Source organism: Nelumbo nucifera, chromosome 1 (assembly GCF_055504915.1).
Source record: "Nelumbo nucifera cultivar China Antique chromosome 1, China Antique-T2T, whole genome shotgun sequence".
NCBI classification, from domain to species: domain Eukaryota; kingdom Viridiplantae; phylum Streptophyta; class Magnoliopsida; order Proteales; family Nelumbonaceae; genus Nelumbo; species Nelumbo nucifera.
This window is the reverse complement of record NC_142649.1, coordinates 205,866,686-205,891,105: the sequence shown is the minus strand read 5'-3', so window position 1 is coordinate 205,891,105 and position 24,420 is coordinate 205,866,686. Positions and strand designations below refer to the sequence as shown.

General features: G+C 40.6%; 2 protein-coding genes across 2 annotated transcripts in view; one reads left to right on the top strand and one right to left on the bottom strand.

The window, feature by feature from the left end:
- The window catches only part of LOC104609908 (NAD-dependent malic enzyme, mitochondrial-like), a 138,772-nt gene extending 128,567 nt beyond the window's left edge, over positions 1-10,205 (top strand). Inside the window, exons 15-19 of the mRNA XM_088895930.1 lie at positions 8,147-8,201; positions 8,284-8,355; positions 8,454-8,516; positions 8,830-8,944; positions 9,733-10,205. Coding sequence (XP_088752056.1) covers positions 8,147-8,201; positions 8,284-8,355; positions 8,454-8,516; positions 8,830-8,944; positions 9,733-9,807 — 380 coding nt within the window. The 3' untranslated portion in view covers positions 9,808-10,205. The remainder of the gene's footprint in view (positions 1-8,146; positions 8,202-8,283; positions 8,356-8,453; positions 8,517-8,829; positions 8,945-9,732) is intronic.
- Positions 10,206-10,775: 570 nt separating this feature from the next.
- Positions 10,776-15,012, bottom strand: LOC104609891 (kinase-interacting protein 1-like). Its single transcript, XM_010276320.3, has 2 exons — positions 14,622-15,012; positions 10,776-14,011 (listed from the first exon to the last, which is right to left on the bottom strand). The coding sequence occupies exons 1-2, from the start codon at positions 14,713-14,715 to the stop codon at positions 11,061-11,063; spliced, it is 3,045 nt and encodes a 1,014-aa protein (XP_010274622.1). The 5' UTR covers positions 14,716-15,012; the 3' UTR covers positions 10,776-11,060.
- Positions 15,013-24,420: the final 9,408 nt, after the last annotated feature.

Sequence of the window (24,420 nt, the reverse complement as noted above, 5' to 3'; positions counted from 1 at the left end):
TATCTGAGAAAAAAGGAACTGATTCAAAGAAAGTGACATCGGAGCACACAAATGACTTATGGAATTGAGGGTTATAGCACTTATACCCTTTCTGAGTCCTTGAGTAGCCAAGGAAGATACACTTAGTAGCTCGTGCATCTAACTTGTCTAAACTAGGCCCCAAGTTTTGAACAAAACAAACACATCGAAAGACTCTTGGGGTGAGAGGGAACGGAGACAAGGTGGGAAACAACACCGAGAAGGGGGATTGACTTCCAAGGATGGACATGGGCATCCAGTTGATGAGAAAACAGGATGTGAGGACGGCATCACTCCAAAAATGCTTTGGGACATTCATATTAAGCATCAAGGACCGAGCAGTTTCAAGGAGATGTCGATTTTTCCATTCAGCTACATCGTTCTGTTGTGGGGTGTAGGCACAACAAGTTTGATGAATTATCCCACGGTGCTCTAAGTATTGCTGAAATGGTATTGAGGTGTACTCTTTGGCATTATCGGAGCGAAGAATTTTAATATGAACACCAAATTGGGTACGTATTTCAGCATAAAAGTTTTTTGAAAAATAGAAAACAATTCACTGCGATCTTTCATAAGATAAATCCATGTCATCCTTGAAAAGTCATCAACAAAAATTACAAAATACTTATAGCCATTGTATGACATCACTTTGATCGGACCCCAGACATCAAAATGAACTAAAGAAAAAGGACTCGAGACACGACTATCAACTCTTGGACTAAAAGAGACTCTATGATGTTTCCTAAGCTGACATGACTCACAATCCAAAGATGAAAGATGACTCAAGGAAGGAACCAGCAACTTCAGAGCCTTGAGAGAAGGATGACCAAGTCTGTAGTGCCATTGAAGAGGAGTAAGAGACGACTGAAAAGCTGCTGGAGGGCCACCACCATCAAGGTAATACAATCCACCTGCCTCATGCCCTCCACCAATCTTCATCCCCGTCTTGAGATCCTGAAACACACAAGAAGAGGGATAAAAAGTTATGGAACAATTAAGTGACTTGGTTAATCTACTAACAGACATAAGGTTAAAGGGGAACTTGGGAACATATAAAATAGATGATAAAGACAAGGAGGAGAAATCAACATCACCAACACCACAGATGGGAGATGTAGAACCATTAGCAAGAGTAACTGTTTGACATGTGGAGGACCGAGAAAGAGAAGAAAATACATTAGGAGTCCCAGACATATGGTCCGAGGCTCCGGAGTCAATGATCCAGTGTGAAGGCTTGGAAGCCAAGCAAGCCATACTTGAATGGGCAAGGGTAGTTGTGTTCTGCTGAGATGTTTGAAGGAACTGCTCATATACTGCACGGGGTACACTCACCATCTCCTTCCCAGAAGCACCAGTAGATGTGGAGGGGATCGGGTCAATTTGCTGACTTTCAGTAATTGTACCACTACCCTTAGTCACAACATGGTTAGCCCAAGTGTTGGGTGGACCATGTAAATCATAGCAGAAATTAACCGTGTGCCCCTCTAATCCACAGTGTGTACACTTCCTAAGGGCATTACTTCTTCCTTTACCACGACCTCCCCCTGAGTCCCGACCTCCACTTCGGCCACCAACACGGTTAAACATGGGACCACCTGGTTACTTGGAAGTCCACGACCACCACCACCACCTCTATTTCCACGGCCTCCCCCTCTAGTCACCACAAAACCAGATCTGTCTGAGAGAGAAGAATGCTCTATAGACTCAACAGATGTCCTCCTAAGACGGGCAAAAACTTCTTCAAGTGAGGGAAGAGCAGACCCCCCCAGTATTTGTGCTCGGACAGGCTCATATTCAGCCTTCAAACCCACCAGAAACCTTGTCACATCAAGTTGCTCACGCTGTTGTTGCTGAATCTGAACATCCTGTGTCAGTGGATGATACACATTGAGCTCATTTCGGATATTCCTCAGACTTGCATAGTATTCCTCCAAGCTTTGACTGCCTTGCTTCAGATTAAAGTACTCTTGGTACAACTGATACACCCTAGTTGTATTGTCTTGTCCGGAGTACAGTTTCTTATCATGATCCCAGATTTCTTTAGTTGTATCTAGGAACGTAAAGTTCACACTAATTTTTGGTTCCATGCTATTCCACAGCCATGTCATTATTTGTGCATCTTCCTGTTCCCAGTCACTAAACCCCGGAGAATCAGAGGAGGGTTTCTCCTCTCACATGTTTTACCTTTTTCTTGGCCTTTAAAAACACCTCCACAGATTTTGCCCACGGCACATAGTTCTCACCATTCAACTTAATAGATGTCATTTGAACATTTAGGTAATCTGGAGAAATCATAACGCCTGTTTTATTGTCATTCCCGTCTCCAATCAATGCCATCTTAACTAATTCACCTTCAAAAATTCAGCACAACCTCATGCACTTCCACAAAACTTATCTCACTTTCAGCACTACCAACTTCTTCAAATACACATTGCACATCAAATACAAAAGCTGAAATCACTCAGTCATTAAATCAAACACCTGTACTGCACACTGCAGAACCATTCATACACCAAATACAAGGGCTGAAGTCACTCAGTCATTAAACCAAACACAGAAATCAGTATAGACACCACCACACGACACAAGGTTTCACTTTCAACTATTCAGAACCATCCACACACCATTCAACACAGTACAACTACCACCACACCACTGCTGTTGTGAACTTCAGCAGTCGAAAAACCCTACTTTCAGCACACATATGAGGTAAAAACAGAGGAGAACAAGGCTGATATGCATACTAGTCACTCCAAACCTCCACAAAAAAATATTTTGAACCAAAACACAGCATTTACAGTCCACTATTTGGGCAAAAAACAGAACTGTTCATACCTATCCACAAACAGCCCTCTTCATATCACAGAATAGAGGGCATCTAGTACACAACCTCAACGACCACCACCACAGTAACTGGAGGCATACTCACCTCCAAAACCACAAAACGACTACTCCTTTTTGGCCTCTTGTCAAGCTTCCACTCAGGCTAGCAGAAAATCAAAGAAAGCTGAAATGGTTGGCAGCGAACCCAGGAAGAAGACAAACAGTAAGGAAAGAAAAAAAAAAGTGAAAAGAGAACTAGGTTTTATTGCTCTGATACCATGTAAAATCCCTATTCGATTATAGGTTAAAGTAGAGAAGAAGAAGAGAAAGAAGAAAAAGAGAAGAAGAAGAAGGAGGAGGAGGAGAAGAAGGGTTCGGCCAGATTAGGAAAATCAGTCCACCTCTAGCCGACCCACTTGTATTTATCTCAAATAATATAGTTACAAGAAAGACCATATTGTCCCTCATAAGTGATGGGACACATAACTTAAACTTAAATAAAATAGACCTTTCACTCTCAAATAGATAAACCCAAATGACCAAAATACCCCTGATTTGTGTATTCTAACAATCTTTTATTACTTGAATGAAATGCTGTTCTACATTGATCACTCAACTGACATGTTTGACACTGGAAATCTAATATTGAACATGACTTAAATAAATGAGGAAGCTAAGACTTCATTATTTCAAAAGACACATGACCTAACCGATTATGCCACAAAAAAAATTTGACTCTTATTTAACTGACTAAGCAACTTTGAAGATGACACCGAGAAACCAGCCTTGTTGTCGAGAGTGTAGAAACCATCCACTAAACTTCCTCTACCAATCGTCCTCCCAGCAGTTAGATCCTGAAAAACACATGAACTAGGAAAAAAGGTCACACTGCAGTTTAAAGAGTTTGTGATACTACTAATGGAAAGTAGATTGATGGGAAGTTGAGGAACATGCAAAACATTAAAGTTAAGTCCACGAGGAAGGGATATTGATCCTTGGCCTGCAATGGAGGAGAATGATCCATTTGCAAGTCTCACCTTATACCTTCCTGACAAAAGGTTATAGGACTAGAAAAGGTTTGGCTTACGTTCATGTGGTTGGAGGCCCCTGAGTCAATGATCTAGGGGAAATCAGGGGCAGTGGATACATGGAAGGCAGAGGTTGCATTACCTGATGTAGATGCAAATGAAGTAGAAGGGGTACTAGTGACTAAACTATCCATTTGGTGCAAGGTCCTACCATATGATTCCAAGTGATTATGGAAGGAATTCATGATATCTTCCTTGGGGTTAGAACCAGTGAAGTAATCCCGAGCAATACCAGTCAACACTCCACCATACTGAGTATCTTAGGTTGCCACATTGTGTGCTGTATTAGACTTCTTATGGCCCTGCACCTTACCCTGTTCTTGGTTCTTTACAGCCCACTCTGCCCTCCCATGGAGCTCCCAACATGTGTCCCGTGTATGTCTTGAACGTCGGCAGTGGCTTTAGAACAACTTGTCCTTATCAATTTTCTTGGAGTCATTTTTCCTTCCCATATTGTTACCACCCATTGCAACTAATGCCACCTGTTGCTCCCCCTCAGTTGTAACCATCACACTCCTACTTTCCTCAGAGAGCCTTCACAGCATCGGCCCTCTCCTACTAGGGTTACCTTGGTGCTATGACCAAGGAAGAGCCCAGAAAAAAACAGCAACGGTTGATGGTTCTGATCAGTCCGATTAGGGTTTCTGCCTTCACTGTCCAAGAGTCAGAAAACTGGGTGGACGGAATGTGATTCAGAGGAGAAAATAGATTCCTATCGCCCAGAGTTATGCTCTGATACCATCTTTTTCCAGAAGAGAGAGGAGAGGAGAGATAGAAAAGAGGAGAAAAAATGTTTGAGTCAAAAACTGAAGCTGGTGGCTCCCAGCTTCCTATTTGTATTAACATGATGTAAAATAAAAGAAATAGAAATTACAAGCATGCCCCTAGTGGCCCACCCTAAAAATAAGAACTTAAACAAAGAAAAGAACATGCTGACAGCATCCTAGACTGACAGCACCCTAACAGCAGAAATAAAAAAACTAATTCTAACAACAATAGTTATAGCAAAAAGGTCTCCCTTGTGCCAAGGGTTTTAATAAAGCCAATAACATTACATATCATGTAAACTTACCGTGTGTCTTTCCATGTCTTTCCGTGTGAGAATAAAGCGAGAAAGACATGAAAAACTCTATTTGGAGCTTCCTGAAATCAGAACAAAATGGGCTTCTCGTGTCTTTTTGGCGCACCAACTTTTGACGGCTAGATCTGTTACAAACCAAACAGAAAAAGACCGCGGTGCGGTCTGCCCGGCTTGTAAACAACCGAAAGATCACACAGAAAGACGCACCAAACAGGGCCCTAGTTGGTCATGTTCCTGCATCCTAGTCAAGTTTTGGGTTTCTGAAGAAAAGAAGAAATACCCATCTTAGCATTTTGAAAGATCTGCACACAGTGAAGTTCTATGGTTTCTTTCATGTTTGTGGTTTTGGTCGGGTGAGTTATGAAACTGGGTTTAGTTTTGGGAATTTCCAATTGAATTAGCTCTTCTTCCCGATTCTCGTTCTTAGTTTTTTCTTGGTTAGTTTTGTTTGCAAAAAGAGTGATTAGAATTTCTAAGAAATTTGTAAAAGAAAGAAAAATCTGTAAAAAGTGTTTTCTTTTCCTTTTGCTTCTCTCAGTTACATTTTTACCCATACCAGTTACCAGATTCATTTTGTGCTCTTGATCTGGTGTTCCTGAACTGGGTTTTTACTCGTGGTAATCTGAGTTTTATTTTTAGATTTTGCTGCTGATTCCTGAAACTGGGATTGCTCTAGATTTGGGGGAGATAAAGAAGAAACCCAACCTTAGGGAAAGCTTTTTGATTCTTAGTTTTCACCAAACAAATTTTTGTTAGCAGTTCTCTCTGAAACTATGTGAGGTTTCTTTTTTTTTTTTTTCTGAAATAGTTCTCTGATTGCAGTTCCTAAAGATTTTTGTTGACAATGTTTCTGCAACTCGGACAAATTGAGATTTTGAAGGCTGAAGAAGCAAATACTTCCTGAAAGTTCCTGTATCTGTTTTATATATTTTACCTTCTTTTCTGTTTTGGATCCTGAAACTTCTGCAATTCAAATGCAATAAGCTGTTTTTTGACGGAGTTGTGAGGACAAACAAACATGGAAGATGGTGTTTTTCCACAGGCTACAACTCTGGGGACTCTTCCGGAAACCACTGGGGATTTTGATCTTATGGACGAACTCTTGTTAGAAGGGTGCTGGTTGGAGGCAATTGATGGATCTGATTTCCTGCGGCCTGGATCCTCTATTTCAACTGATTTTTTTTTACTCTTCTTGTTTTTCTCCTACACCCAAGATTAACAGATCTTCGTTGTCAACAGATCTCTTGCACACATACCAACCAAAACATCTTCTTCTCACTTATAGAATCTCTCTCTCTCTCTCTCTCTCTCTCTCTCTCTCTCTCTCTCTTGATTGCAGCCGAAAAATCTGTTTCTGCACGCTTGGGTTTCCTCATGTTGAAAGAGTGATTGAGAAATCTGACAAGTTCTATGGGTTCTGGTGTCTTTCAAATCCGAATCAAATCTTGCATTTTCCTAATCTGATCTGGAGTACCCACTGAGTTTTCATGGCATGAAAACAATCTGTTTTGGTTCAGTCTCAAGGTACAAGACAATGAACAGTGTCTTCTTTCAAAGGGTAGTTTTGACATTTAAAAGAGTCTTAAGTGGCACATATCATCACGTGATACAGATAACTGATGAACCGTTAACAATAGGGACCTATTAGACACATTTTGAAAGTTTTTTTTTTCTTTTTGATAAATAAGCCACATTTTGAAAGTTCAAGTACTGCAGAGACACATTTGGAAGTTTGGGGACTGACTTGAGACAACCCCAAAAGTACAGGGTACTGATCAGGAATTTTCCCTTAATTATAAAGTCATGGATTGACCCATTTCACCTAAACAGTTGAACTGCTGACCTGCCACCTGGACAGCAAAATGGTTCAATCTCATCAGTTTTAAAAATACTGATTTTCACTAGGGAATATATCAATTCCAGCAATATTTTGTATTGGTGCCGAGGGAAATGGAAATATGTCGTGGAGTATTAGGAAATATATCAACTTTTTAAGCCATGATATTGCCACTAAATTCTACAAGAGGACAAACATTTTGGATATTCATTTCACAAGAGAAGATGATCAATGGTTCAAATCTTGTCCTAGTATGTAGTCCATACAAAGAAATACACCTTTGATGAGATATTAGGGGCCAAATACACCTGTTATCATGATCTAATCTTATGGGTATTCTCTGAATGCATGATAGTTCCATCAATAAATACACTTCAAAGTCATTCACATCATCAAAACTGAGGTGCTCACACCGCTTCGTTAGTTCATTTGCAACTATCTCAAACATTCTTTAATAGTAGCTCTGTTTATTGAAAAGAGAGGTGAGCTCTTTCCTTAAAACAAACCCTTCTCACCACCCATCCCTCCCAAAATTATACCCGATTACCTTTGCTAAAAAGCAATATATATTTCTTGCCAACTCCTTTAAATGGTTGAGAATATGTCAAAAACCACATCCATATGATTCTAACAGCTCAAAAGTTTGCCATCAAATGGTTCACGACTATACTTGCTAGAAATAACTATCTTCCAAGAACATTCAGTTCCCATACAGACCTTCAGTTCCACTAGAGTAGCAATGATCCCATCCAGACCTTATACATTGATCAAATAAGCTGCGAACTAAGATCCCATTTTCCTTGGCATTACATACTTCTTCCTCTCCACCAAGTGGTATATTTTCTGGTCATCCAGGCCATCCTATGGAAAATCTCTTTCGTTCTTATCCTGGTATAAAAATAAACTGGAATATTGAATAAAGTATTTTTTACCAATGTTAACTTGCCTCCTTTGGATAAATATCTTTTTTTTTTCAACTATTCATCTATATGTAAAACCAGTCATCTATTTGCAAATCTATTCCACCAACATTCTCACATTTCTTGTTAATTACTTTCCATGATTCCATATGTTTGAAAAGCATGGAATACTTCAATTAATTTTGAGATAGATAATGTCATTTCTTCTGAAATTTGAAATATGCATATAATTTATATGCTTTTGGAATTTGAAGTAGCCGCTTACAATTAACTATCAAGTTAGTAATGCATGTAAAATCCTTGTTTTATTCATTTGTCATGGTCTAGAACCTGTTAATTATGTCAGGAAATGGTAAAGTTTTTTTTTTATAATAAACAGGAAGTGGTAAAGTTGGGCAGTGCAATCAGGGAAACAACATGTACCTCTTCCCAGGGTGAGTTTTATCATTTGTACATAATAGGTATATAGTGAACTGCGCTTTTAACTTCTTAGGCATCATCTATTTGGTCGTGCAGGATAGGGCTTGGTACTCTTTTATCGGGCTCTCGTGTGATCTCAGATGGCATGCTGCAAGCTGCTGCAGAATGGTATGTTGTAAACTTGTAATTCATTTCCGAATTTTTTATTGAAGTAGACAGCATATTGATAATTTAATTTTTTGCTGCTTTCATTTTGTAAATCATAGTCTGGCTGCATATATGAAAGAAGAGGAGGTTCTCAATGGAATAATATATCCATCAATATCAAGGTAAGTGTCATGCAACATGCTTCTACTTAGGCTAAGGGGCCATTGATAACAGTTTAAGTGTGATGAGTTGAACTGAAAAACTTAGTGCTTTGTCTTTTAGTGAATAAGTTTTTAAGGAGGTTGTGAGCTCCTTAATGGTTGAAGCTGAAATTTGGTAGATTACTATACCCTTGAATATTTCATTATTTAATCATTTTATCCAGGAGAAGACAAAACAATGAGTTGTTCAGTTAAGCAACTTTAACCATTATCAAATGGCCCCTAAGACTATTCTTCATGTTAGCTTATGCTTTAATCTATTTAATCCATGCAGCATTCGTGATATAACGAAAGAGGTAGCTGCAGCAGTGGTTAAAGAAGCTATAAAAGAGGATCTGGCAGAGGGATACCGTGATATGGACTCCCGAGAGCTTCGAAAACTAAATCAGGTGTGTATGCTATTAATAGGATACTGTAACTATTTGACATTTGTTAAAGGCCTTCTGGTATAATTATCTATTATCTAATTCATATTACTTTACACAATCTATAAAGAACATGTTCATACACTTGAGAGGGCCATACTCAAAATTAGTGGTCCTAAATGCTATCTTGGTAGACAAGTGTACCATATTGGATGTTTATTTCTACCTGGACCTGTGGAATTGCAACTTTTCAGAAAGGGTAACTATATTGATTGTATTAAATAAGTGTAGGCAAAGAGGCTATCTAGCAGTTTATTGCCAGTGCATTTTGCTCTGGAGGTATCCATCTGACCTCAACAGACACTAGCTTATACTACCAGATTGCATTGCTTAATCTCCTTAGCTAGAAAGTGAGAAGAGAGTAGGGCTTGTTAGGCAAATCTGAGGCTCCATATGTGTAGCCATCAGTTCTTTGATAGAATCAGCATCCCCTGTGGTCATATCATGACCGTCTAATCAGGAAGAATTTTATCATGAGAGATATATCCATAAATGGATCCATTGGATGAATATTCCCCCTTGTGCATTACATTTATGGTTGAAGTTCTTAGCATGCACCAAAATTGGGTGAATGGCAAATTGAAGTTTGAACTGCATTAACATCTTCTATAGTTGGTACCCTGGACTGCATATTGAACTGATACTTATTATGTCAAAACCTCTATTTGAGTACCCTACAAAACTTACATTTACTAAAACTGCACTTTTGACAATTGATAACCATTATTATTTTCACCTTCTCATGAGTGCAGGAGGAAATCGTAACTTTTGTGAAGAACAACATGTGGAACCCAGAATACCCAACCTTGGTATACAACAGGGATTAAACTAACCCCAGCCATCCGTAAGCATTTCCATCAAGCAGGAGGCAGGAAAAGTTTAGTTACATATATTGCCCTCAAGTTCTTGTAGAGAAGTACAATATTTATTCAGTGTCAAATTTTTAATTTGGCACTTTCTTAAATTGTAGTTGCTATGCCTATCATGGATTTTGTAGGAGGTTGTAATTGAGAAGAAGGTTCTTAAGTTTTCTTTTCTTATTTATATATAATAAATTATCAAACCACCTATTTTCAGATAAAATGAAATCGTGGATAAAAGAGATCTACGAGGCCAACTTCTCACAGTCATCCATGTTGTAATGGTTATTATTGATTACAGAACAGCATATTTAATGATATTAATATATATAAAGCAATGAAGGAAAGAAGAACAATGTAACCAAGCCTCTGCTCATTATTGCTGATGGGTAAGGATCCACCCATTCCCCCCACCCCCTTACCCAAATTATTTTTCCATTCAAGACCTTAAGGTTCGGACATGCAATGTTTTTATCTTTTTTTCAGTTTTAGCTCGATGTCAGTTTCAACTTGTTTGGCATCATCACATGGTTTAAATGTCAGGTAAAAATGCCTGAATATATGGAATGTTGAAATTAATAAGCTCCAACATTGTATTATATTCAGGGTTGTAGGTAGGGCAGAAAAGTTGTTCTAACCCCTAAGCTGTCAATGGACCGAATTCTGATTTGGTTCCATCCAATTCGATAAAGACCAATATGGATCAGACTCAACCCAAAATCAGAATATGGAAATACAATCCATACATTATTAATAAAAACGATTTTAGTCCAATCCAATTGATCTGGTCCAACCCGAATTAATAAGATTATATTTGTCAAAAGTAATGTACCCAGTCCACCCCTTTTTATATATGTCCAAAGTAGTTTATCTTCCTGTACGTACAAATTGCTTTTTAGTAAGACCCATTTTAACAAAGAGAATTCATGCACAGGAAAAGAAAATTATACTGGTAGAATTCACTGTATTTGTCAAGTTTGTACAAACTGCAGAGAGAACATTTTTAATTGAAAATGGAGACTAACATGGAATGTGATCAAAAGATTCCTTGACTCGTTTAAAATCCCCAGATAAAAGATGAAGGGACAAAATGAGAAAGCACATCCTCAAGTTCTATCTATTTAGAACTATTCCAACTATAAGAAACAAGAAAAGAAATATATATCCTCTTAGAAATAATAAAATAAAATGAGCTAGAAAGAATCCCAAATTGAATCAACTTACAAAGGACGTCCAGGTTTCGGGTTAGGATGCAGTTTATGCATTGCTGGACTCACGCATCCAAATATTGCTGATGGCTTAGGTTTTTTTGGCTTACTACCAAAAATGAAAGTGCGCAAAGGAACTTTAGGGCGATTGCTGCTTGAAGAATGCTTCATTTGTAGGGGATTGCTTTTTGATCCTGATTGGCCAAATTCCTCATTCTTTTTCTTGGGTAGATTGCCAAATTCCTCATTCATACTCAATAAAGTCTTCTCAATTTCAGACTGTAAGTGTCTCACATGAAGTAGAGCTCTTTGTAATTCATGTGCAACTTTGTTATTCTCTTGTTTCATGTTCAGAACCTCTCCTTGGAACTTGGCAGCCTGGTACTTGCTCAACTGGTCTTCACTTCCAGAACATGCTTGTGACATTCTTGATATTTCTTCTTGTATTTTGCACAGAGATGAGAATCTGTCCATTAATTCATCTTTTAACAATGTATTCTGTTCTAACCAGAGTGTCAGTTCAGTTAATATTTCCCTTAGGTGTTTGTATATTGGTCGGGCATCTGATCTTACAGACTTCTCTGCATTCCCCTCTTTATTCTTGTTTTCCTTCAATTTTGAGAACTCGTCTTGTAGATCCTGGATTTCGGTCTGGAATTTCTGTACCTGATGGAATGATGTGCAGAATCTAAACCAGAAATCTAGGTTTTCCTCCAATAGATCATCAATGGCCCTTCGGAACTTCTCTTCAATGGATGAAACAGTTTGAGGTTTATCAACTAATACAACCTTGATATCTTCATCAACATCATAACCTTCTTGTTTAGGCTGAGTTTCTGAGGTTGTGGTTGCAATGGATTTGTTGGTCATTTCTGCAGCTCCAACATTTAGATCTTCTAACAAATCTGATGCTGGCTGGTTGTCTGAAGGCATTGTCGGAAAATTAGTTGACTCAAAGTCGGCTCCTGCTTGCATACCATCATGGGGTTTTTCTTGCTGTGAATTATTAAAATCTTTGGAACCAACAATGGAAATTTGAGCAGAACTTCTCTGAAGAGAGCTAATTTTCTGACGTAAAGATTTAATCTCCTCGTCCTTCATGGCATTAGCACTTTTTAGTTCCCTCAGTTGCACCATTGTCTCATAGTGACTATCTCGGTTTTTTCTCGCTAATTCAGATAGTTTCCTCTTTAATTCCTTATAATTTTGAACAACAGAAGTGTACTCCTTCAATAGAACGTGTTCTCTATCTTCCGATCTAATTAAGAGCAATTCCTTCAAGTCTAGTAGATCATCCTGCTCAGTGGCCTCTTCCTCTGATTCAACATTTATAAGGTTATCTTCTGCTTGGGACGATTCCTGCTTCTCAACGGTGCTCTGCTCTTTTTTGACATTACTTTTTTCAGAAATATCATCAACACTATTGTTTCTCTTGGGTTGAATTACTTCTTCATCTTGATGACTGTGATTCTGAACCTCATCTGCCTTCTCTTTCATGTCTATCCTTCTATCCTGTACTTCCAACTCAGCATCCAATTCCCTTACTCCCAAATTGTTTGAACCGTCAATCAGAGTGGTCTGATCTTCTTCGAAACTTTTGGGTGATTGGAAATCAGGACTCTCTACTTCTTGGAGTGAACTAGTTGTTTCAACCTCTTCATCAGATTTCACATTATGCAGATTTTCAGAAAGATGATTGAGGTTGCGATGTGCTTCAGTAAATTTCATTTGGAGGTTGTTGTTTTGATCTTTCAGATTCCTCTCAAGATCCTGTATTTCTTTCAACTCAGCATCTAGTTTTCTGAGTCTGTCTCCCAACTTGTTTGATCCATCAATCAGAGTGGCCTTATCCTCTTCCAAGCTCCTAAGGTGTTCATGAAGTTCATCAGTTTCGAACTTTAATCTCTTCATTAAAGCAGTCTGACGTGAAACTGCAATTTCCAGGTTCATGACTTCATTAACTAATTCATCAATCTTCTCCACCATTTCTGACACTGTGAGAGATGTATCAGAGTTTATTACAGAGTGTTCCCTGACCTTATCACGTGTAGACTCCATTTCAAGTTCCTCTTTCTTCAGATTGCTATCTACTTGCTCTAAATTCTGGTTTCGACTTGAACCCAATAATTCCTTTTCATAAGAAGGTGCTGACTGGTCAATCTGATCGCGGAGAAGTTCACATCTTAGGGTCTTCAATTTCGTACGGGCATCCTTAATTCGTTGATATTCTACCTTTGCCTCCTTAGCAGATAGCTTGTGTTTCTTTTTCAATTGAATCAAGGTTTCTTCGCATGATTTTAGAGCTGTGACAGCCATGAGATGTCGAGCTTCATCATCCTCAATAACAGTTTCAACACCGAAGTCATCTTGCAAGCTGCAAACTTTGTCTTGCATTTCAATCATACAGTCCTCAATTTCCCAATACTTAGCAAGACTGCTCTCATATGAACTCTTGAAGAACTCCTTCTCAGTTTGTAGAGCCAAGATTCCTTTTTGGAGTCTATCGATCTCTTCACGTGCCTCAACTTTGCTCGTCCGAGCACTACTAGAATGTGATTTCTCTTCAGTTGTCTTCTTGGATTGGGATTTCTTTCCATGTAATGTAGGTAGGGTCTTTGCTCCTTTCTTTGGAATCTTTGGAGTATTTGGTTTTGGGACTTTAGGAACATCTGTAATGGGGTTGACGGATTGGGTGGACATTTTCAGAGGAACAACCTCATCGTCTTCATCCATTGTAAACTGAAATTGCTCTGGACAAATAGTTGCAAGGGTTTTGTTAGCACTTTGCAGCTCTCCAGATATATGATCATACCTCTCAGCCAAGCCTCTATATGCCCGGTAAGTTTCTTCCACAAAGTTTACGAGTTCGGGTCTCTTTCTGTAATACATCTCTGCCCTCTTGGCAAAGGAGTCTCCATCCTCTTCAATGAGTTTAAGCGTGTACTTCACCTTCTCCTCCATATCTGCAAAAATTTTTGTAGTCAAAGAGTAGTGGTATAAACCGGTGCCACTTACAGTTACCATTGATGGTAACAAGTCATTTTTGTGCATTAATTTGTAAAATACAAAACCATTAGTCAAGTCATTTTCTGGGGTTCTTAGAGGTGAGTGAATAATAAAATCTAAATAGTTTTATGCAGGTGCCCAATAAAATATCTTTGTTTTTTCAGTTGAGCTGGAATTAAACAAGAAAAACTCAAGTAAATTCAATTACTACGATCTCCAAACTTGACATTCTATGACAAAACATATAGGAAGGTTTGTTGCTGTTGATGTCTCAGGCCGTTGTGCATTGGAAATTTGCAGAATAACAGAAACAGAGAAAACATCAAAATCGAAAACTGAAACCATACGTGTTTCCTCTGGCGAGCAAAAGGAAAAGTTCAATTGACATTCGTCTAATGAGCTACATTTACAATGAAGGAAAAAAGAAAAAACAATAAAATTGGCTAAGTGTGCAATACTGGGGAACTTTATAATACATAAAAACCTTGTTTGTAATTCTGAATATGATGTAAGCTGAATAACAGAAGGTTGTTCGACGAAATCAATATTGACAGAGCAGGATAATACCTTGAAGGCTTTGCTGGAGCCATTTCGACTGTTTTGTCCTGATGTGGCTTGCATACCACCAGGAACACGCATTGTTTGCGGCTCTCTGCAGCATCCCTCTCTCCCTGTCTCTCTCTCTCTCTCTCTCTCTCTCTCTCTAAGCCAAAACTGAAAGAGTGAAAAGCTCAATTACATGAGTCGTGATGAACACGAAGAAAAAAGAAAAGAGTCCCTGTCAAACCATCTTCATAGTTTTCTTCTGATATCTCTCCATCAACAAATCATTTGAGCTGTACATTTTTTTTTTTCTTTTGGGTATCATTTGGACTGTAGATTGAATGTCTGGAGAGATACTCGCGGCATGTGGAGGGGAGGAGAAATCGCCCGAAATTCGTGGCGAACCCTCAGTTACAAAGAGTTTGCTCCCTCTCTCTCTCTTCTTAAAGGTGATTTGGGCACATTCCTTTTTTATAGGGCACGCCAACTAAGAAAATTAATAGACAATAATGCCGTGGATTATTTCTTTAAATTTTAAAACAAGCACTTGATTTTCTTGAAGGGGTTGTTCGAAGAGATCTTTTACCAACAAAAACGTTCCAACCCTCTAGTAGCTTGATCTAACACCACATATCTCATCATCATACTCGAACCCACTATAAAAATGGGACCCGTCATATATGAGATGTGCGGTATAAGATCATATTCGTAAAAAGGTTGGAACGTGTTTAGACTCCTGTTGAAAAGTATGGTCATCTCGTGGATGAAGCATTTTGGTCCACAACACAGGATGAAGTATATGTTTATTGTGGCATGGACAAGACCGGTTTATGATACTAGTCCACAATATATTATGGATTGGCCTCGTCGACGAGCCAATTTCTCTTCAACAATTTTTTTTCATGGACACATTTGATCCACGCCCATTTATGTTTTTTGTAAGTACATGTTGTTCACCATGACTGTAACGGTAATGAAGATACCAAATTTGAACTACAGAAACACCTATGGTGACACACAAGCCAACAAAGACCCGCAACGAGTTCATAACTCGCCACGAATATGCGATGAACTTAAAGTTACCACAAACATACAATGAGCTCAAAGCCACCATGGATCTATAATGAGCTCAAAGCCACCACGAACCAGCGATAAGCTCGAAGCCACCACGGATTGGCAATGAACGAAAATACCATCAACTAAAGTTGCTCGTAGTAGGACATCCAGTAGGAATAAGCAGGATACGTTAGACAAGTCCTAACGCCACCTACGTCATGTCAATATAAGAGAACCGCGAAAGGAAGTAGCACATGTGTACTATGAGAATCCTTAGACGAAAGGAAATTTTGTCTTGGAGAGATCTCATGAGACACATGGCAAACCCCTACTAGTGTCTCCCTGGCAACTAACACGAATCAAATATCCCTTTTCTAAATAGGAGTCAAATCCTTTTTTGGCTCCTTCCCTTCAAAGCCTCAGGATCTTCCCTTATAAAAGGGGGTGTGAATCATAACTAACACACGACTTTGTTGATAGAAGTTTATAACCTAGCCTTCCTTCGTCCTTCAAGGAGACCACCACACTTAGCTTGACCACACTACTTACATTAGAATCTCTGGTTTATCTCTTGATCACGAAGGATGGTCACCCGTACAATCAACATTTCCCCTATCCCAAAAGAACAACCCAACAACCACAAGAATGCCAACCAAGAAATCGGGGATTAGATTGGTCAGGAATTCGCCGAACAGGCCGATATTGAAATCATGGCCAATAAGGTGTGCAATTTCGAAACTCATTTTGACTGATTGGAATAGATGCAGGCCAAGATGAGGAACACCCTACAACTACTATGATAGAAGACAACAACAGTTGAATACTTTCCGTTCACACCTGTTGGCCCTTCTGCGTCCGCCCCTGCTAACCACCTTGGAAGCTTGAACTCTAGAATGACTGATCATTCCTACAAAGCCAACCCTGCACCTGCACTAGACACGACACAGAAAACACGCCTCTCCACCGTTGAATAGGCTCACATGGTCCCACGGGATAATATGACGACGGAGGCACCCATCAGTCGAACCGAGATAAAGGAATATGTCTAGAGCTTAATGAAAGAAAACCATAACAAAACCCAGTCCACACTTGTGCTCCAGAAGCCCTATTCCAATCGCATCTTGTACAAACCATATCCCTCCGACTACATCCCTCTATAGCAATGGCCATAGTACGATAGGTAGAAGGGAAGCCCACAAGAGCACATCAATAAGTTCGAAGATGCACTGGGATTATTCACCTTGGATGGAGACTTGAAGGTTTGGGAGTTCTCCAAGTCCTTGATCGGATCAACATATTCATGGTTCGTCAACCTAGCAACGGGAAGCATCGACTCATGGGTAAAATTAGCGAAGAAATTCTTGTCCAAATGGTTTGCTCTTGAGCGAAGACTAACAATGGTGGATCTACACAACATAGAACAACGTGTTGGAAAAGACCTAGCCTATGTCATGCGAATTGAGAAATTGACACTCCTTTTTCAACGAGCATGCAACAAAAAAGAGTTTTGTGGAATAGTGCATACAGGGGATGCACCCAGCATACTGAATTAGAATTGAGAATGTCAAAGTCGAAACCTTTAGCCAACTTTGGAAGTGCGCAGAGAGAACGACACGTATTGTCACCAATACGGCATCACAGCCAATCTCGATAAGGTTGTAGTATGTCGTTGATCGTAGACCTTGAAACACTAGAGGGTCTAACCAAGGACCCTACTGATGTTGTCCGATCCAAGGTGTTTTGAACCAAGATCGCAATCAGATAGTCCTGCCAACTAGTGAAGCCAAGGTGGAAGGACGAAACTGTGCACCAAGATTCTAAAATCAAGAAAAAGATCATAGGCCCAAGGCGTTGGTCCCCGGGTAGGCACTCCAACACTCAAGTCAATGATATGAAAGGTAAGTGGTCGAGCCGAGCAGATGATAATAATGTTGGTCCGAGCAAAGGAGGCAAAATGATAGTCCGAGGAGTCAAAAGTCCCTTACCCTGAGTAGAGGTTACCTATTTATAGCCAAAGATCCATGTCCAATCCGGATGAGGCTTCTGGGATTGTGGGGATGAGGTTACCCACCGAGGTCTTCGGATAAGTCCTCTTCCCTGATGGAGTTGCCTTCCTGCGTGGTGCCAAAGTGGTTGGGGAGAGATAAGACGGCCACGGAGGCTGCCACGTGGCACCCAGGGCCAACTCAACCATAACCCAAACACCTAATGTCGTGGCAGCAACCAAAACCAAAGAAACGACCTACTACCACCACTTCTCCCCCCCCCCCCCTTCACCTATAGTAAAAGTGATGTCATTATGATAATGAATAAACTTGTGGAAGATCGCGTGATCAACCTACCACCACCACCGCTCATGGTTGACCCCAGAAGGAAAGGCATGGGGGGAGGTGGTGTAACTATCATTAGTCACCAAACCATGATCTAATGGATTTGTTTCACTCTCTGATGGCTCTTTGTGCAGAAAGTAAAGCTAGATGATTTCATCAAGAGAAAGCCAACGTGGGTAGAGACTGATCCCTTCTCCACACACTCGAAAGGAGGCAATGTAAACATGGTCGAGTCGTCGGGAGGTGATCACGCGGACATGTTGATTCAATGGTTTGAGTAGAGTCTCGACTTACAACAGTTCCTCAGTAAACAGGGGCTAGTGCCATGACGTGATGACTTGCCATTAGAGCACTAGCGAAAGCTTTCAGAAGGCCGCTCGAACATCATCGCATGTGGTGCATCTTGGTGACACTAGCAAGTGCACTAACCACTTAAGTAATAGAGTAGTGAGTAGAGTATCGTTCCCACGAGGACTTATGTAGCAACTACTAGTAATAAATCAGTCTACTGTTATCTAATTAACCAAATTCTAAATCTAATTCAAATCTGAAAATCTAGCTAACAAATTATCTACTAGGCTAAAAATACTCAGAAATGATTCAGTAATTAACCCTCTAGATCATTCGAATAGAATTTGATTCAGCCTGGGTTTGGTGAAACCCCAAGGCAATGAGCAGCCTCTTTCAAGTGTCTGTTCATCCTATGCATGAATGATGATTCTTATATCTCTATCAAGAATCTAATCATTCATGCATGCATTAGATCAAACAATTCCATGGCATTAATTCAGATTAAATGATCACCAACTGAATTGTGCAAGTTATCTCTAATCTTGCATTCAATTCAAATCTTGAGTAGCAGATCTGAAATTCTAGAGTCTTTCTCAAGCACTCTAGAATTTCCAAGAATCTAGAACAGATCAGCCAATACTGGATGATGAATGTCTGAATTCTCTCTCAAGCAATTCAGACATTACAAATTACAGATCTGAAATTTTAGATCTGAATTTGTAAGATAGAAGTTCGGCTGATCAGTTCTACAATTAAAATTCTAAACAAGAAACTCAAAGTTGAATCTGATCTATTCGAATGATTCAAGAAAACTAATTACAGAATTGAATTTACAACAATCAAACTCCCATTACAGCAAGAAAGAAAGACAGATGGAGAAATTACATAATCCCTAGCTGAATTCGAACACAAAGTATGCAAAAATTAAGTAAGAATGTAACCTAAATCTCTCAAGAGCTTCTCCTCCTTCGAATTTACCTTCTCCTCTTCTTGGAATGCTTGAATCTCCTCAGCCCCTTCTCTCTTGCGCCTAGCTATCTCTCTTCTCCTCTCCTTGAATTTCGAACCCAAGAGACCAAGGAGTCTTGAACTTAGGCAATTGAACACCATTCCTCTCCAAGAGACCTCCTTAAATAGGCTTTCAAGGAGTCTAGAAGCTGCCACCTCTAGCCTCTCTTGAAGCTTCTAGAATTTGCTGCCCTTTTCTCCTCTTGAACCTTTTAGAAAATGCTGCCCCTTTCTCTTGAACTCTCTAGAGGTTGCCGCCCCTAGCTCTTCTTGGGCTGCACTTTGGGCTGCACCTTGGCTGAAATTTGGGCTGTTTATGGCTACAATTTTAGGCTGCTTTTGAGCTGAAATGGGCCTCCTCTTTGCTGGGCCGAATTGGCTTTCTTGCTAGGCTCTCTCTTTGGGTTCTCCCAAAGAGTGTAGCATGGGCTGCATGGGCCGAGTGAACCTCTCTTGTTCTCTCGGTTGGGCCATGGTTCTAGCTGGGATAAATTACCTCAAATCTGGCTCTTTTCTTTTTGTTTTATGCCTTCTTTCTCCTGAGTTGGTTTCCCCTGAATTATTTCCTGAAATTAAGCTGAAATGGGTGAAACTCAAACAAACCGTCATAAAAATCATGCATAAATCCTTATAAATTGTATGTAAATTATGTACTCATCAGCATGAACAGATCCCATGTGGAATTCACCCCCGGATGATATGTTGGCCACGGACCCCCTCACAAGCGACCCCTATACATTACAACCAAAATAAGGGGATATGAAATGTGACATTCATGGAAGCTCTGTGAATTTGATCTCCCTCCACACCCTAAAGCTTATGAATATACAAAAGGAGACTATTAGAGGGCTACCCATGGAGGTCACAAACTTTAATGGGAACATGTTTGTTATAGAAGGGTTGATTGAGTTGCCAGTAGCTATCAGATCATTCTTCATCAATCAAGAGTTTCAAGTGATTTCTAGGAGAATAGCATGCCATGCCTTACTGGGGCGGCCCCTGATAAATGGCTTGACGTTAGTCCTGTCCAGCTACCATCAATGCATAAAAGCTAAGCACAAGGGTCTCACCATTAGGATCCCAGCCACTCGCGTCCAATTTAACAGAACAGAGGCCCACCTATAGGATGCCATATAATACATGGAGCTTGCTGAGGAAGGGGAAACCAAAGTGGCAAAAGTAGAAAGTGTTCGACTGTCAAACCCGATGAGTGAGCCTCTAATGACCCCAAAGAGAAAGAAACAGTCCAAGTGCATGCAAATGACTGACGAGAATGGAAAAAACTACTATACCATCGTAGAAGAGTATGAGGATGTTGGTACCCCGGCCATGTAGAAAGTTGTTCTAGAGGTATGATTTGTCTTGTTGCTTTATAATTTAGCTTTCAAAAGAAATTCATTAATCATTGTAACCGGCATGCTTTCACAATAAGAAAAGATAAGCACATGTATACATTCTAAATCTTGTCCCAATCAAAACTACTACACAACTATGAAATCACCATGCAAAGACATCGTGATGGTCTCATCGCAAGCACAACAAAACACAACAACTCTGAAGGTACATGAAATAATATCCTTAAATATCCATTAGCAATAAGAAAATACTGAGACTACGCCAGTAACAGGACCATCCTAAGGACATAATGGAATACTATGATGAGATCTACGTTGTCACAAAACTAGTCCCCTCTAGCATCTCATGCGGCACTTGGGCAGCATTCCGTCACTCTGCAAATTAGCCTTCCCTACTTAGAGCACTCTCCTGGGTCCTAAGACTAAGTAACTTACCAACTCTCACACTGAGGCACACACTTAGGCAACAAAGTCACAAAGCACACAAGGAAAGAGAGATGGAGAACTCAAAGAAACTCTTTGTATTGCTCAAGAGAGGGATACAACACTTGATTGCTTGGTTGCTTCCTCCTTGATGCAAATGAGGGAGGGGGTCCCCTTTTTATAGGCACCTCCACCTCCTTAAGGGACTTCTCTAGAACATGAATGTTCTAAACTTACTTCTACACCTCTCCTTCTTCTAAACCTATCTTAGTTCCCTTAGATACATGAATGCTCTAGAAAAGCTCTAGAAGTGTGTATAAGTATGTACAAAGTTCAAGGGTGTTCATGAAGCTTCTAGAATGCTTCTGGAATCTCCTTGAACTTTCTTAAAGTGTCTTGGGGCATCTGAAACCTTCTAGAGTGTTCCTAAAACCCCTCCCATCATCCCCCCTCCTCAGTAGGGTTGAGTCAATCTTGTCACCTTGTGACATCCTCCCCCACCTAATCTAGTGACGTCCTCATTGCTTCTTCCTCATGGTAGTGACGAATCAAGTCTTCGAATTTCCAAAGATCTTTTGCGCATTCCCAACTTGTTTCACTATCTAGCAAGTTCTTCCACTTAATGATGTACTCCTTGTAAGGTGGCACACCACGCCTTCTCTTTGTCTGATATGTTAGGATGCATTCAACTTCTTTGTCAAATGATGTGACTACGACTGTGGATGCCCTCTTTGAGGTATTTCGGTTGGGGTCTTCCATGTGTTCATGGTATGGCTTAAGGTAGCTCACAAGGAAGACAGGATGTATCTTCAGCTTGGGGGTAGTTGGACTTGGTAGGACACCTTGCCCACCCTCTTAGCAATGGGGAATGGTCCTTCATATCTCCTGACCAACCCCTTGTGCACCTTTCTTAGGGACTTGAACTGTTGAGAGAGTAGCTTGACAAGCATCGAGTCCCCAATGTTGAACTCCATGCGCCACCTTTTTTTTCAGCCCACTTCTTCACCTTTCTGGTGGCTTTGGCTAAGTAGGCCCGAGCCAAGTTTGCCTGTTCCTCCCAACTTTGAGCAGCATGGTAGGCTATTAGACTCTTCCCTATATAGCCAGCTACATGCTCCTATTGTGTCATCAATTGTTGTCTTATGGGAAGCTCAAAGGAGCTTTGGTTGGTCAACTCATGCTTTTGTAAGTTATACAAGAACTGGGCCATGTTGAGCCTCTTAGCCCAATCCTTTTGGTTGGCACTCACATAGTGCCTCAAGTATAGATCCAGTAAGGCATTAACCCGCTCAGTCTGACCATCTGTCTAAGAGCTGGTGGAGAAGCACAACTCCATGCCTAAGAGCTTGAACAACTCCGTCCAAAACTTGCCTGTGAAACTGGGGTCCCGATCACTAATGATGCTCTTAGGTATACCCCAATACTTCACTATATTCTAAATGAATAAGTAGGCAGCCTCTTCTGCTGTGCAATCAATCAAAGCGGCTATGAACGTGGCATACTTTGAAAACATGTCCACCACGACCATGATAGACCCACACCCTTTTGACTTCTGCAAGGCTGAGATAAAGTCCATAGAGATACTCTCCCATGGGCGCTCAGGTGTGGGTAAAGGCTCCAACAACCCGCCTGGTGCTTGTTGCTCTACCTTGTCCTATTGGCACACAAGGCATGTCCGAACATAGGCCTCCACATCATCTACCAAGTGAGGCCAATAGTAGGCTGCTTCGACCAAGGCTAAGGTGCGGCGTTGGCTTGGATGCCCATCCCATGGAGTTTCATGACACTCTCACAATATCTCCTTCCGTAGATTACCCCACTTTGGCACATAGGGCCTACTCCCCTTAGTATACAACAATCCGTCTTGCACCCAAAACTGCCTTGTCTTGTCTTCTTGGGCTGCCTTGGGCAGCTCCTTAGCTAGCACGTCTTGCTCCAACCCTTCTCGTATGCGGTCTAGGAGGGAACTCTTTGGACCACTTAGGGTCGTTATTCTTTGTAATGGGGCCAACTCGACCTTCTTGCTCAATGCATCAGCTACCTAGTTGGCCCGCCCAGGCTTATGGGCAAACTTCATGTCAAACTCGACCAAGAAGTCTTGCCAACAGGATTGCTTGGGACTTAGATTCTTTTGTGTTTGGAAGTAGCTAGTGGCAACATTGTCTGTCCACACTATGAACTTAGCCCCAAGCAAGTAGTGTCACCATGTCCTGAGGCAATGGGCCACAACAGCCATCTCCTTCTCTTGGACTGTGTACCGCCGCTCGGCCTCATTTAGCTTTCGGCTCTCATATGCTATGGGATGCCCATCTTGGATGAGTACTCCACCTATGGCATAGTCAGAGGCATCCGTATGTACTTCAAAACTCTTAGTAAGGTCGGGCAAGTGCAATACTGGTCCCTCCGTTACAACATTCTTCAATTGGTCAAAAGCAAGTTGGCACCGCTCTATCCAGTGCCACTTAGTATTCCTCTTCAACAAATTAGTTAGAGGGGTGACTACCCTCAAGTAACCTTGGATAAACCGCCTGTAGTAGTTCACTAAGCCAAGGAAAGACCGCAACTTTGTCACCTTAGTTGGTGGTTCCTAATCTAAGATGGCCTTGACCTTGGCTTAGTCCATACTTAGTTGCCATTAGCTAATTTGTGGCCAAGGAAAGTTACTTTCGTTTGAGCAAAGGAGCATTGTTCTCTTTTCATATATAGTTGGTTTTCCCTCAACAACTAAAAAGCCTTTCTCAAGTGGCCCACATGCTCTTCCATGGTCCTACTGTAGATTACAATGTCATCTAGATAGACCACCACAAACTGATCTAAGTAGGAGTGGAATATCCTATTCATTAGTCTACAGAATGTGGCAGGAGCATTTGTTAGGACGAATGGAATTACTAAGAATTCAAAGGAGCCATACCTAGTCACACAAGTGGTCTTTGGCTTGTCCCCTTCAACTATGCAGACTTGTTGTACCCTAAACAAAGATCTAGCTTGGAGAAGTACTTGGCTCCACCAAGTTGATCGAATAGGTCAACAATTAGGGGAATAGGGTACTTGTTTTTTATTGTTACCTTGTTTAGTGCCTGATAATCTATGCATAGTCTGAGGGAACCATTGTACTTCTTCTAGAATAGCACAGGGGCTCCATAAGGGGCTTTAGAGGGTCGGATGTAGCCTGTATCCAATAACTCCTTCAATTGTATCCTTAGTTCTTCTAGTTCTGGTGGTTTCATCCGGTATGGGGCCTTAGCTGGTGGGGTGGCCCCAGGCTCTAACTCAATCTTATGGTCCACCTCCCGCCTAGGTGGTAGCTTCTTAGGCAACTTAACTGGCATGACATCTTTGAATTCCTCCAGCACACTCTTA